Source organism: Episyrphus balteatus, chromosome 4, assembly GCF_945859705.1.
Source record: "Episyrphus balteatus chromosome 4, idEpiBalt1.1, whole genome shotgun sequence".
NCBI classification, from domain to species: domain Eukaryota; kingdom Metazoa; phylum Arthropoda; class Insecta; order Diptera; family Syrphidae; genus Episyrphus; species Episyrphus balteatus.
This window is the reverse complement of record NC_079137.1, coordinates 60,577,553-60,592,894: the sequence shown is the minus strand read 5'-3', so window position 1 is coordinate 60,592,894 and position 15,342 is coordinate 60,577,553. Positions and strand designations below refer to the sequence as shown.

Below are 15,342 nucleotides of genomic sequence, written 5' to 3'. Positions count from 1 at the left end.
ACGCTAGGTACCGTTGACCTCATTTGTCAAACTACTGTAAGTATTTAAGAAGTTGTCTTGGAACAGATGAGCGTAGGTACACATGAAATACATAAGGCATATCATTGGACGATCCCTTCATATTTTAACTTTTGAATACCTTTTGAATGACTTTTCATTGCCAAGTGCAAATCAGCTGAAAATATAATTACCTAAATTTTTTTGAGATTATTGTGAGGCATTTTGTGGCCTAATAAGTCCTTGACAATGAAATTTCTTACAAAATTGCCACGCAAAATAGAATGTCACTGAAGCTGAAGGATCTGACAATAATGTAATATAATGGTATTTGTGTAATATTTGATCAGGGGCAAGAGAGTCTAATAAACATCTTTTTGCACTTCTTGAGGGAATATTTTTCTTGTAGTCTTAGTACAAATTAATTTCGGGTGATTTAATAACGTTTGGGCTAGTTTCAATGTCACAAATTTTCGCTGATGGTAAGGTAGTGTACATCTGTACATTGAAGTTTTACTTAACTTTGCAATATTGGACATTTAAGTACCACTTACTCTACTGTTAAACTAGTTTACCAAGGCCGGCATTCATCAAGCGCTCATTACTTAAGAGTATTCATTACTACTATTTAAGTTTTTGGAATCTTTCGGAGACAGGGATCATAACGAGCGTTCTGAAGGGCTTGAAAAATGCCGGCCACATAATTTGGAATTTTCTTGTAAATATACACGCAAAGCTGAAAGACTGCTCCTAGACAGTAGATGTTAAAGACTTTTTTAATTTGATTTAATAAATAAATAAACTTAAATGACTTTTCTCATATAAAACTGAGCACTACCTTACCGACAATAAACTTAAATTTTGACAGTTAAACTACTCCTCATCTACATCCTGGGTTTTTGTAACGCGTTACGTGCAGATCCACGCAGAAAGGTGTTGACGTTTTGCAGCCATAAATAAAATCGCGATTTTCAGAAAATATTCTAAACTATTCTAAATTATGAATTATTTTTACTTAACAATTTATATCTTTAGAATCAATTGGTTACTTTACTGGTGAATTGGAGATTAAAAATGTTTTAAGTACTGATGGTCTAGATAAATTAATCTTTTTATTTTTTTTTACAAAATATGCATCTCTTATAATTTTTTTTAATAACATTTATGACTATATTCGTATTTATTCTTAAAAACTATAAAAACACAAAATTTACAAACATTAAAATTATAATTTAAAATTAAATATCACATTGACAATTAAGTGTGTGTGTGTGTTTTTTTTTTATTTTTTTATACTTTACAAAAAAAGTGTTAAGAAGAAAATTTATACAAATTGAGTGACGCAACAAAAATTATAAATAGCAAAAATTTTCAACAAACGTATATGCGTCCGATATGGCTTTTTTTTCTAAATTAAAACAATGAAATCTACACTACCGACAGATTTCTATATATTTTTTCGAATTCCTATAAGCTCACATCCATCGGATGTATACTATCATCCATTATATTTGAATCATTATAACGACTGATACTATTGCTGCTACTTCCTACACCATTTGTACCGTTAGCAAAACGTATTCGCTTTTTTGTCGTCGTCGTCGTGTGCACCGGACACGTTGTTGTTCGCGGCATTGTACCATTGCCATAAATAAGACTTATATCATCTGACGTAGTGGCAGTATTTATTGGTGTGCTGCTGGTTGGCAAAAACTGCGACTCAGGTCTAAAATCATTCAAGAAACTTGAATCGTAGACCCGAGCCGCAGGTAATTGTCAATCATCTGGATCTTTTAGCTTCACATACAAGCAACATGACAAAATCATTCCGATAATGTGAATTAAACAAATGCCTAGACCAACAGCTCCAAGAATGATTAGATGTCGGCGCATTTCGTCAGAAAATTGATAGATACAACCCTGGAGGATATAGAAAAAGTCCAATTTGATGATTAATGTTCATGAGTAAGAAATTTGAAAGTTGTAAAAAAAGAGTGTTACCGTATAGGGAATATTACTCGGATGATCCCGAAGTCCACAATTATCCATGAGGGTAACACAACAGGAATCGGGTACAACTCGACCATTTGTTGGCCGAATTATATCTGTTCGATTGCTCGATAACCATTCGCTGGATCTCCAATCCTCAAAACGAATGGCACCACAACATTTGTACTAAAAAAATATATTGTTTTAGTACAAAACTGTGAGGAAATATTTTTGTTTGGTACTAACCTCTTGTTGCATTCGATCAATTGCAACTGTTCGACTCTCATCAATACCATAACTTGAAGCAAATGTTTTATTGAGAGTCCTTTTCAATTCGTCTTCGAGTTGGGTTTCGTAAAAATATGCTAGACCACCGATTATCAGCTCAAGCAAGAAGACTAGAACTAGCAGGAATGTGTACTGTAAATGAAAATAAACAAATTTTTATTATTTTACTACATAACCAAAAAAATGCAATCGGTATTTTCAATCTAGAAAGACAGGGAAATATGAAAATAAGGATAATGTAGTATTAAATGCTTTAATTGTAAGTTGTAGGCTGAATTATTTAACGCGTGATACTTTGAAGATAAGGTAGTGTTTTCTTGCCATACAAAAAATTGTGATGCAAAAGCAACGATGCGTTTATGAGTTCACGCGTTCTCCACTAAGAAATTTGCTAAAACTCCTGCTATCATTCAAAAGGTAAGGTAGTGCGTGACCAATAATATTTATTGAAGACATATGAGTTACTTTCTTGTGTTCTACTTTTCCACCAAAACATTTTTTGTCCACTCTGAAAACGGCTCTGAACTAAGTCCAACTTTACAGACATAAACTAGGATAAGGTAGTTCTCATTTTTATGTGGGAATATTGTTAACTTATGTTCGACTATGAAGCTAGACCCTAGTTAAGCCAAGAAGTGAAATAGTCAATTTTATAGTTTTATTTAGGATTATTTTTACAGTCTTCACTAAGGTTTAGGAACGGTAAAAGTAAGCCAGTGGAAATTTTAACATAGAAACTGTCATTTAAGTTTTTAATTTTGGCCACTTAAGTTTTCGACTGTAAAAAGCTGTTCTTAAGCATTCATTAGTGAAGACAAAATTGCCTTTTAGTGTTTTCACGCACACTGCATTACCACCAAACTTTAAAGTGTAGACTGTAAATCTAACTTAAGGGTCAGGTTTCACATTGAAAGTGTCATTTAGGTCTTTTTCACAGTCGGCACATAAGTGCTCAGTATTGGAAACTTAAGTGACATTTTCCATTTAAAAAAGTACACTACCTTACCATCCATAAACATTAAAATTGAATGTGAATATGCGTTATCAAAAGAAAAGAGTTTTAAGCTCATAGCTGAAAACCAAAAGATTCTCGTAAAAGATTTTTTTGCTGATTTATTTGCATCCAAACATTCGAAAACAAATAACTGGGGACAAAAGTCTCGAACCAAGGTTTGGTTCGCAGATATGAGTTTGTAGTTACCAAGCCTGTGCATTAAAGTAAAAAAAATTATAGTTTTTTTTTTGCAGATTCTCGAGAAAAACAAACCGTTTTCAAAAATTTCGTCCAAATTTATTGAGTGAGACATCAAAACAAAGCTGTTTCTAAGATCTACTCATAGCTAAAACCCAAAAGTTTTTTGGAGATCTGGTTGCTGAGTAATTTGCGTCTAAACATATTTGTCCTTGCATTTAGACAAAAAAAATTCAAAATTAATTTTTTTGCAAATTTTCGAGAAAAAATCAAGGTTAACCCCTTGCCAGAAAAAATACGTTTTAAAAAATTTCCTCCAAATCCATCGAGTGACACATCAAAAGAAAGGTCTCTCTATGCTCTATTCATAGCTGAAACCCGAAAGTTTCTTGAGGGTCTGGGGTCTGAGTTATTTGCGTCAAAACATATTTTGACCTTATATTCGAAAGCAGATATCTGCGGACCAAAGTCTCGAAACAAAATTTGCTTTGCAAATATGAGTTTACAGTGACTAGGCCTATGCATTTAGGCAAGAAAATAAAAAATTATTTTTTTCAGAATTTCGAAAAAAAATCAAGGTTAACCCCTTGCCAAAAAAAATGCGTTTTCAAAAATTTCTTTCAAATCAATTGCGTGAGACATCTAAACAAAGTTATTTCTAATCTCTACCTATTCAAAGCAATAACCCAAAAGTTTCTAGAAGATCTGGTTGCTGAGTTATTTCCATCTAAACATTCTTTCTTTTCGGAGGCAGATTTTTAGTGCAGGATTAACAAATCTTTGAGTTGTAAAGATTTAACTCAGCAAATTTGTTGAGTTAACCATGGAATGGAAATTGACTACCAATAAAAATATTTCTAGGATTAACTTTAGGTTAACCCACCCACATTAACAATATCGCAATGAAAAACTGGGCCTAAATAACAATTTTTAAGTAAGTAACTGTACACTGCCTTACCGACTCTCAAATTTATTGAATTAAGCCATAAATCTCCCCCTTAAATGAAGAAGTAAAAACTTACAGAATGCAAAGCAATGCATAAATCTTCTCAATTAAGAGCTTCACTATCTGAAACTAATTTCAAGATTTTCTTTGACTAACAAAGACACAAAATTCTGCTTTTTCTTATTCAACTCACTCTAAACAAATACGAGCATATAAACAAAAATAACGCAAGCCCCACCCTTTTCAATCATCATTATGTCTTAACTTATGTTCAAACTTCCTATAATCAACCTAAAATGTGTTGTTAATCGAGATTAAAATCAACAAAAAAAAAAACCCTCCAAAACACTTCAAATCACTTAGAAAATGGATGAATAAGCATTTACTATGAATTCAAACAAAGATCACATCATATATGCCTTAGTTTTGATTCAAAGCTTATAATTAATTAAGAGATTTAAGATATCCCCCAAAACTAATGAAGAGTTTAAAAATATACAAAAACAGAAAAATTCCATTCATGTCACCTGTTTTAAAACGTATGCAAATGAGGCATTTTATAAAAAAAAACTAGTTTCAACTTTTCACTCTTTTGACAATCACCTATTTATTCATTAGAATCAATCATGACACACATTCATTATTGAATCATTTATCAATTAATGACCGACACGACGCGGGAAGTTTCGTTTCGAAGAAAATGCCATTCATATTAAACAAAGCTTCCAATGACACAACCTACCGCCACTCTCTGCCGGTCATCAATAAAATTTACATAAACAAACATTTTTAAAACTCGCATATAATACATTTTTCAATCTCCTGACGAACAACGACTTGACTATGTGGATAGGCGACAATCATTGAATTAGTTGATCAAAACATTTATCCACCCAATGAGTTATCCATGAGACGCCGCGCCGCATTTACACGTGGTGACTTTTCTTTGTGTGGCAGCTATTCACGCTGCCGTATCACACAAACACTTGACATTTCCAGTGATAGCTCATGTCATGCGTTTCAAATTACACACGATGACCAATTACTAACACCTGAACTGAACATTGGAGAACAGGTCATTTGGAATGCAGCTATAGTGTCGTTATAGTGTTTTTATAACAGCAGCCAGCTGCTTACATCATGATTTATGTACTAGAATATGAGAAATACCTTTAATTGTGCCGAAGCTGTCATCTGTCAGTTCAAGGTTTATAAAAGTAGTAGTTGTAGATAAAGAAATTAATTAGCTCGAAGAACTTGCCAAAGGTGTTAACAAATTAATATTAGAGGTGCTGCATAGGCATGGCACACATAATTACACATCATTTTTATACCTACCTATAGGTGGTAGCTAGCATGATTTGCATGCTTGATGTAGTTTGACAGATTATGTAAGATATATAAACCAGCAAAGCTTGCAAATATAATACCTGTGATGGGAATGGGATGGGTGTGCTTGGGTAGTTTTGTTTGGTGCTTTGTTTTTTTTTTATTACATTTTTGTTTCCATATAAGGCAAGGCACTAGTGCTTTCAAGTTCAAGTGTTTTTTTTTTCGTTTATTGGATGAAATTAATGAAGAAAACGTTTTTTTTTATGAGTAATTTCTTATTAGCACGCAATACGCGTATACCTTTAAGTTTTGCGCGCTGCTGCAAAGTGTCATTTTATAGAGGTTTGCCATATAACATAGCAAAGCTATCATGTTATTGTTATATTAAGATGCTTTTAGGAAAATTAAATTCAACTTGAGCTATGACAGTAGTTATGGGTGCTCATATCTTGATGACACACTTTAGCGTGAGTTTAAAATAAAACACGAACATGATGGTGTTTTGTATGAATGTTGTTCGAGATAAGCATAAATTAAGGCGCGCATAAAATGTATAACAATGTTTGGAATTATGACTTTGAACATCGGGTTTTTTTTTAGTGTAACTTAAATTTTGGTGAGCTTCATTGTTTTTTAAAATTTTGGTGAGCTGAAACGGAAGATTATGACAATGGGTTTTGAAGATGAGTTTCTAAGTGCGAAGTCTTGAAACCAAACGTCCTAGGTTCAACTTAAAATTCCGCATTTAAGTGAAACATGTAAGGCATTGTGCATCTGTGCATATTGAGAGTGGAAGCAACTAAGGGCCGTTTACATAAGCCAACAGAAAGTGTTGTTTGAATATTTAATATTGACCAAAACAAAAAGAAATTAAAATAGTCGACATTTAAGTCGCAAATGGTAAGGCAGTGTAACATTAGAAGTAAGTTACCCCACAGCCAAAGCTTAAGTTTAGAGCTGGCAGGGCAGTGTGTATATTCCTAATGAAGTGTCCAAAGACCACCTAAGCGTCATTTTTCCAGTCAACACTTAATTGTAGATTTGTATGGTAATGTAGTGCACACTTAAACACAGGAAACATCACTTAAAGGTAGTTTTGCAGTCAAATAAAAGGCACTTAACGTGGCAAAATTAGATAAAAACTGCCTTACCATTTCTAAAACGTGTTGACTAAAATTGTCGGCTATGATTTAAGTGCCATTGCATTCGACTGCGGAAATGCATCTCAAAATGAGATGACATAAAATAAATACTTCATCACTGCCTTATCATTAATTTACTTTAAACAAATAACCCATTGCTTGGCTCTATAAAGCCTTATTCTTAAATACTTTACAAAATACTTTTTCAATGTTTTTCCACTTCATAAAACAAAAGAAATGTTCAGACTGCAGATATCTCTGTCAACGCTATGCGTCAATTTTCCAGTTCATTTCATTTTGTTAATAGAAAACACAATCACTTAATTAGAATTGATTTACAAAAACCAACAGAGCGGATGTAAAGTAAAACAACCTTGTTTACGTCACGTCGTAGTTTTGTTCTGAAAAGATTTTTCAATTTTATGCTATTTAAGAAAGGGTTAAGTTTAAGTTCAAAAATATAACTAGCAAAATAAGAAGCCGAGAATAGAAATTATATTCTATATTTGATGAAACGGTCAGTCGAGGCGGTTCGTGTAGATTGGAGCATTTATCTCAAGTGTCGGCGTTGAGCTACAAATGAAACATACTCCTAAGATGCTGTTTAAGGTATGTTTACGCTAAGATAGATATCTTAAACATTTATTGATTTTTTATGAAGATGATTATTGAAAATTTTTACTTAAGTGGTTGTCTATTTAAACAGAATGTGCAATACACAAACGATCTAAGTATCCATTAGAAACTTATAGAACCTTTAAGCTTGAGTTACTTTACTCAACACAAAATATTCTTTTTTATTTGGCGGGAAAAATACAAACGAACGCACGCTTGAGAAATAAGTTGTATTCTTTATTTGTAAATCTAATTTTCCTGATTCAGTGTTAAGCATATTAGGAAAGTAATTGTGATTTTAAACATTTTATTTGATCACTTAAAAAAAATAATTAAGTTATGTTTCTTTTAACTATATTTGGCGTACCTAAGAATTGAATACACATATTTTTCCAAGATATTTGTATAATTCTTGAGTATTAAAACTCTTTTAAGCTATGCATTACTATTGGGTTTAAGGCCTTAAGTTGAGGAATGGTACAGGCGAAATTGTACAGGCGAGTCAATATTGCATTTAAATGAAAATTATCTTGTTACAATCTGCACTACCTTACCTTTCATCAACTTGAACCCTTGAAAATAGTAGGTATAAAACGTAGTATAAGTAGAAATTCAGCCAACTTTAATTTTGTTCATTTGGGCTCCAGTATCTACTGCTACATACTTCTTGTTGCATTCAACTCTTTTTTTTTTCTATAGAAAAATAATCCTCGAATGTACTCAGAAGTACTGAAAATTTCTTGGCAGTAAATACTGGAGCCGAAAAGAAGACAGCTTTTATTCCTGCTATAGACTTAGTTTCAGCGGTTTTCTTCATGTTTATTTACTCCCCAGTGGCCCGTTCTTTTATTAAAATAAAGTTAACTTTGGCAGTTGTGTTGGATATAGGACATTTAAGCACAAATTTTGCATAATTATAAAGCCAATATTTGTCCTACTGCATACAAAAACGTATATAGGACAAATAAGCATAAAATTCATCAAAAAATTTGGTCTATAGGACAAAATCATTTTTTATCTTGAAAACTAAAAGAGATATGACGATTCTGATTGCAGCAATCGAAAGAGCGTGGTCGAAAATATAAAATGGCATCTATAACTTATTTTCGGCAATAATGGTCTGTAGGACAAATAAGAACTCACGTGAGGAATTGTATGTAGCTGCATGTACCTACATCAAAATGAAATTATTTGAACGTATTCTCTCTATTAATCACAAACAAATGATATGTATTTTTAATAATCCAAAATTACCTATAGGTAATATTGTTAAAAAACATCCCTTATAAAAAAGTGAAACCATGTTATCAACAATCGTTTACTTCTTCACCAACGGATATGAAAGATATGAAAAAAGTGACTCTCACTCATTACCACAGCTCTTTTGTGCATTCGGCTAGAGGCATCATTAGCAAATGAAGTCCCCCATTCTATGCAAAAATATGCACTGCCATACCATTATTAATTAAACAAATTCAAACCAAGCTTTTGGCAGCCTAAAAGACTATACTTTTTGGAGTTATTTTTTCTTTTTATTGTGGTAATGTATGTTCCCCCTTATCTTATTAGTTACTTGATATGATAATTTGATCAAAAACTGTTGAAAAGTAATGTAATGTAAGTAATGTTTGTCTATACTGATAGCGTCATATTAAAAAAAACTTTAGAAAGCTTATACATAACTAGCGAACAAGAGAGACACTTCTTGCACGATACTTAATTTTTCAATTTATGAGAAGTAGTTCCAAATTTATGCAGTTAAATAATACAAGAAAAGAAGTAAAGGTACTCTTAAGATACCGAAAAAAGTTTATGTTCCATAAAAAATTGTCTTCTATTAGCAAATGATGGTGAATTCCCTAAATAGACACCGACAATATTTTGCGTTTATATATTTTCAGATTGATTTCAGTATGAATTTTAAATCCTTTTTCTCAATGAGCCAATATTTCTTAAAGCGTTCTTTTTATTGGAATTGAAAAGGATTAAAATAATTTGTGGATAAATGAAACATGATGTTCAAAAGGTGTTTAAATATGCCTTTTAAAAAGGTATACTTTACTTGCCTTTTTACCTTTTCAAAAGGCATATTCAACACGTTTTGTCTGCAATTTGTCTACATTCTCATTGTACTCGTAAATGAGAATTATGTTAATTCATCTCATTACTGTTTCTCACCTATTTTCAGGTCATTACATTTTTTTTTTAAACATAAAACACGATCATTCTTTAACATCAAAAGGCTTAAAAATCATCAGTCTTTATCCCAAGGAGGTGTCTCTGTGTAATGGAAGCATTCACTTTTTTTCTGAATCTGAATTTTCTTTTGTTTATGGCATACCTTTTTCAATAGAGTTTTATTTTAAATTCTCCACACATGTTTTCACTTTTGTTGTTTACTGCCATTCTCTTATAAATAAAAATGTACGTGGCTTAAGGTTAAGGTCACAGATTACTCTTGTACACAAATGTTATAGCAAAATTAGAAGCCGCATAAAAGAAAGACTCTATGCCTTTATGGAATAGTTATCTTTTTTGATCGTGACTTTACTTCTTATAACTTTTTTTTTCTTTAAAGTACCGATTTAAGTCATCATAATGATAGACTCCTTCATGTACTTTAGGGGCTTTGACTAATAGAAACTATTGCAAGGCAAAAAAACAATTTAATTGAATTATTACTTAGCATAAGTAGATGTTAGTATACGAAAGTACGAGAAAATAAGAGAGAATGCGGAAGACTTAAATTTAAGTGTTCAATTAGTGGTAAACAAAATTCCAATGCAAGGAAGGCTCATTGAAATTATTCACACAGCATAATTTTGTCACGACTGACTAAACTAAAGAAACGACAACGACGATATCGACATTTGAATACCTATAATGTTTTGATTTAAATCCTAACCTATACCTTAACCAGTGAGAAAAGGCTTTTTTGTATGCCTACAGACTCTCTAATTGTATTAGCAAAATCGATTTATTCAAATTTGAGATTTCCTATTTCTTGATCCAATTTGAATGAATTTTGTTTGAATACATTTTCAATGGAAGATTTTTGTAATGTTGCTACTTTGTAACAAATTATCTCTCATTTTAGGGTACTTTGGCTAATTTAATGGCATTTTATTAACCTTCCACAGTTCAAATCGGTAGATACATTAACTCACGCAAATAAATGATAGTTTAAAGACCTTATAACCAATACCACAGTTGAATAATTGGCTCATTTCAGAAACTTATGTTTCATTTTTCATACACATAAGAACTCTAAATTGTAGTGCAAATTATGGAGTATGTATTTAAAATAAATATAAGAACTACCTTACCGACAAAAAACTTGAAATTATGTTTTAACTATTTCCATATAAAAATAAAAACTACCCTACCGACTCAATACTTAGGTGTTGACCGTGAAACTGGCTCTGAGTGCAGATATCATAGTCTTGATAGGAGACTTTTGGTCAGTTGAGATATTTAGTGCCAGCTAACACTTAAAATTCGGGATGGTAAGGTAGTTCTCAGTTTCTCATGGAATGTGTTTTTAATTGTCACCTCAGCTTTAAATACTGGCTACTTAAGGACACTTTCACAGTTAAAACTTAAAAAGTCGGCAAAGTAGTTCTTAGTTTTTCGTGAAAAGTGTGTAATTTAAGTTTTACATGAGCAAGCAGTGCATCAGCACAGTTCTACGTAGGATTTGTCAAGTAATTGGGGCACTTTCACAGCGAAATCTTAAAAAATAGGGATGGTAATGTAGTGCTCTTTTTACACCTGCTTAATTTAAGATAAGTGTCACGTAAGTTCTCAATATCGGGTCACTTTATTTTACACTGAAAGTCATTTTTATTGACAATTTATATTTAAAAATGTGCACTTCCTTACCATTACTCAACTTAATCTTTGACTGTGGAACTGGTCCCAATGGCCAGTGAGACTTTTTTGTAAGAACGGAAAAGGGCATTTAATATGTATTAATCAACCTGGTACATCGATCTTATTTATCGACTGATTTCGAGTTAATATAGGTAGTATTCACTCTTAACGACATTACCGACATATGTTTTTTTTTATTAAATTAAATTTAAAAAAATACTTACAAACAAAATAATAACTTTCTGTTCATAAAATATTCCAAAGCATCCAAGGAAACCACCAATAATTGCTAATGCTCCAGCAACTGCCAATCCATATGTACCAACTTGATATGCTATCGAAACTAATAATGGAGCATAATGTAATTTCCAAAATATCGTCCACATAGCAACACCATAAACAACTACTCCTGACATCTGTAAATAAAAATGAAAATACATGAATAAAATAACATTATAATAAATTAAATTTTAAATAATCCTACGCATTCAAAAAAAATCAAATAAATAAACAAACATTAAATTAAAAAAAAAAAAAACTAACTAACATAGTTCAACTCCCACTCTTATAAAGTAAACTAATATCTTCCCCAGACTCAAACCATTAATCTGAATCCATTATATACTGACCTCCTAGTAGAGTTAATTACTGTATTCAAGATAAATGACCTCACAAAAGTCTGGGATTTCGTAAAAAAAAAAATAAAAGCGATTTGTTGCAAAACTATTTCTAAACCGCACACATCGTAAAGTTACACACAAAGTGACAGTTATCTACATTCAAGTCAACCGGGAATGCGCCGCACAGCCACGCGGTACCCAATTTCAACTCAATTAGTTAAGACTCATCGCACCATAGTTAACTCGTCATACAGTGGGACAAATAAGAGAGACAAAATATATTGAATTCAAAATTTTGTATAAGCTAAAACTTTTATATAGATAGATAAAAAATCTAGCAAGATCAGGTTAAAAAAATATTGATTTGATTCAATATTGCCTTTAAGTGGGCGTGGCAATAGGCGTTTTAACAATTTTGATCAGAAAAATCGAATGAACTCAAAATTTTGTAACAAGCTAAAATTTTTAAAGAGATACATACAATTCTAGCAAGATCAGGTTGAAAAACGATTGATTTGATTCAATGTAGCATTTAAGTGGGCGTGTCAGAAGGCGTGTCAGTAGGCGTTTTTACAATTTTCAACAGAAAGCTACAAAAAAGTTTGATTAAATCCACACACTTGCGGGTGCTTGCTAATTCATTAATTCATCACAGATGTCAAAACGAAAAGTGACAGTTCATTTGACAGATTTTTGACAGTTGTTTGACATTTCAATTAAATACTCATAGAATTTATTCCCATTTACTAAGTATTTTTCCCCACTGTTTGCACCCATAGCGTTAGACTGGGCGAGGCATTCTAATCAATTGAAAAGCCTCCCAATTCAATAGAAAAGTAGTAGTTATTCAGTTAATGTCCGTCACCCATTTATCACCCATCATCAATCACTTATGTCACGAAAGCAGGCTTTATTTTTTTTGTCGAAATTCTTCAATGAGACACAAAAACATACAAAATAAATGTGTTTTTCCTCTTTCTTCTCCACTTTAGACGACGACCGCCCCCTTGGGAAGCAATAAAATGCAAATCGTAAACAATTATTGTTAGCATGGACCGTGCAACACGTTCCACAAATTGACATTTCTATGGACAGTCAGACAGTGTGTTGCGCCTGCGCGCGCACCAAAAGATTAAAGATAGTCTCTCCTGGTTGTTCTCTCTGGTTTGTTTTCATGTTCATGTTCACCTTGGCAAAGCGAACGCAAACCAACAACCGTTTGTGTGTCTGATGACAGCCAGCAGCAGCAGCAAAAGTAGTACCACTGGGGAACTGGGCAGCCTCATCAGCTATTAACTATGTCAGATCAATAGAAATTTCAATGAATCGAAGTTAGAGTTTGCACAGAGTGTGCAACAACAGTAAAGGAATTTTCAACGACTCAATTGAAAATACAAACTGACGTTTAAATGACAGCATCAAGTCCCAACAACTGCACAGCCGTAAGACGATGACAATCAAACGACGCACAGTCATGGAAATTAATTTTGGCGTCATCGCGTGAGTTTGGACATAAATCCGTTCAACTTTCACCTTTGTGGGATGGAAACTTGATCGCATGTTTCATAGTTAATATAGCTCCCACAATAAACACGGAAATTTTAGGCCTATAGAGCTCACGAAATCAATTAAAACGGGATACCACAAGAGATCACTTTGAGGGTTCAAATGTTTTTTCTTAATAGAATTTTCCAACGAAGATATTTTTTTTTTTTGAAGCGCCATCAAATTTAATGCATCTTATGTCAGCATCTCAACCTCATTCATGATTAAAAAAAAGTTCCCCGCAGCTATTTTAATCGATATGCGGATGATGATGATGGTGAGATGATGATGACCAAAATCTTGGACTTGAGGATTTTATGGTTTTGTTTTTTTGTCTTCGTTAAGCAGATATGTAATTGAAAGTTAAAGGTTTTTGTTTTTGTATTTGGGAATACTTATTCGAAGATCGTGTTTTTTTTTAAGATTTGAGAGAAGAAAAAGGGAAAAAAACGTGAGCGTTAGATGATAAAGATGCATTTTTGTTTTTAATCTGATATGGTGGCAATCATAAAATTCTTATCTAGATCAACCTTTTTTGTTTTATAACAGAGGAATGGAGTCGGTGGGATGATTACTCAAAAAAAAAAAAAAAAAAAAAATACTAAGTGATCTACACCCTCGTTTTTTATTGCTTTTAGTACTCATTTGTCGGTTGATAAGCAATATGGGTGTCTGTTATTATGTGGAGATCCGAATTAAGGTGTCAGAAATCCTTATAGCATAAAAACAAAGAAAAAACGATAACTGTGAGTAAAAATAAATCGGTTTTTAATGTATAAAACCAGCTTAAAGGTACCGTTAAATTAATTGACAGAATACAAAAGTTGTTTAGGTACTATTAAAAAAATATAATTAAAAAAAATGATTGTAAAATTATTGTTGCATTAGCAAATATTAGCGATATCAACGATTTTTGACCTAAACAAAAGAGCTGATCTTCGAACTTGAATTTAGAATCATTTAGGATATTTTTATTTTTCTGTTCCTGGATTGTTCTACAATTTGTTCTTGCTAGTTTTGTATGACTTATATATAACAATATTTCAGAAAATGACATATTAATGCAATAATTTTATCGTCCAGCGTTTTTTTTTGCATTCATAAATTTAAAAAAAATATAAAACAGTCCGTTCACATCTCTTTTTCTATAAAATTAATGTTCAATGAAGCTAAAATTATTATTTTGAGTTATTAATCTAATTTGCTAATCTGATCTTAGCCACTATAAACACTTAAACAGTCTGGCCTTTAAGAAGTATAGTAGCTTGAAACGAGTTTACAATTTTTGCTCTAACAAGTATGTAACTTGAATGTTCAATCAATTATTTTTGCTAACAACTTGACATTTTTCTGAAACTCTACAATTTGTTAACAACCTCATAAAACCAAAGCTCGTATTGAGCGGATTTGATGATTTTAAAAAGAATTTCTGACATTAAAAATAATAATAGAAAATATGTAGGCCAGTATGAATAAAAACATAAATACAAAATTTATTTATGAATTAATTAAAGCCATTTTTTAACGACTTTATAGGTTCTAAAGTTAATGCAGCATTTTATTTTCTTATACCGATCAATTTAAAGAGAAAACTGAAGTGTAACGAACTGCGTTCACATAAAATAAAAACCGTGTAAGTTTTTTGTATCGAAGACAAGTCTACTACTATCTATCTACTTTCACAGTATGAAATTTTTTATGAATTTAATGTAAATGTTTTTTATTGTCCCTAAGCAAGTGTATATGTCATTTAAAGTGCAGTTTTTTTCATTCTGGCTATAAAATATTGCAATAGCTTTTGTT

The 15,342-nt window shown here is 31.9% G+C and overlaps 1 protein-coding gene across 3 annotated transcripts in view; it reads right to left on the bottom strand.

The window, feature by feature from the left end:
* Positions 1-984: 984 nt before the first annotated feature.
* Positions 985-15,342, bottom strand: part of LOC129917845 (CD151 antigen-like) — an 85,460-nt gene continuing 71,102 nt past the window's right edge. For all 3 annotated transcript variants that reach the window (XM_055998029.1, XM_055998028.1, XM_055998030.1), the window contains exons 3-6: positions 11,599-11,790; positions 2,233-2,406; positions 1,999-2,172; positions 985-1,917 (exon numbers count right to left, since the gene is read on the bottom strand). In XM_055998029.1, the coding sequence (XP_055854004.1) occupies positions 1,774-1,917; positions 1,999-2,172; positions 2,233-2,406; positions 11,599-11,790 (684 nt within the window). In that variant the 3' untranslated portion in view covers positions 985-1,773. The remainder of the gene's footprint in view (positions 1,918-1,998; positions 2,173-2,232; positions 2,407-11,598; positions 11,791-15,342) is intronic.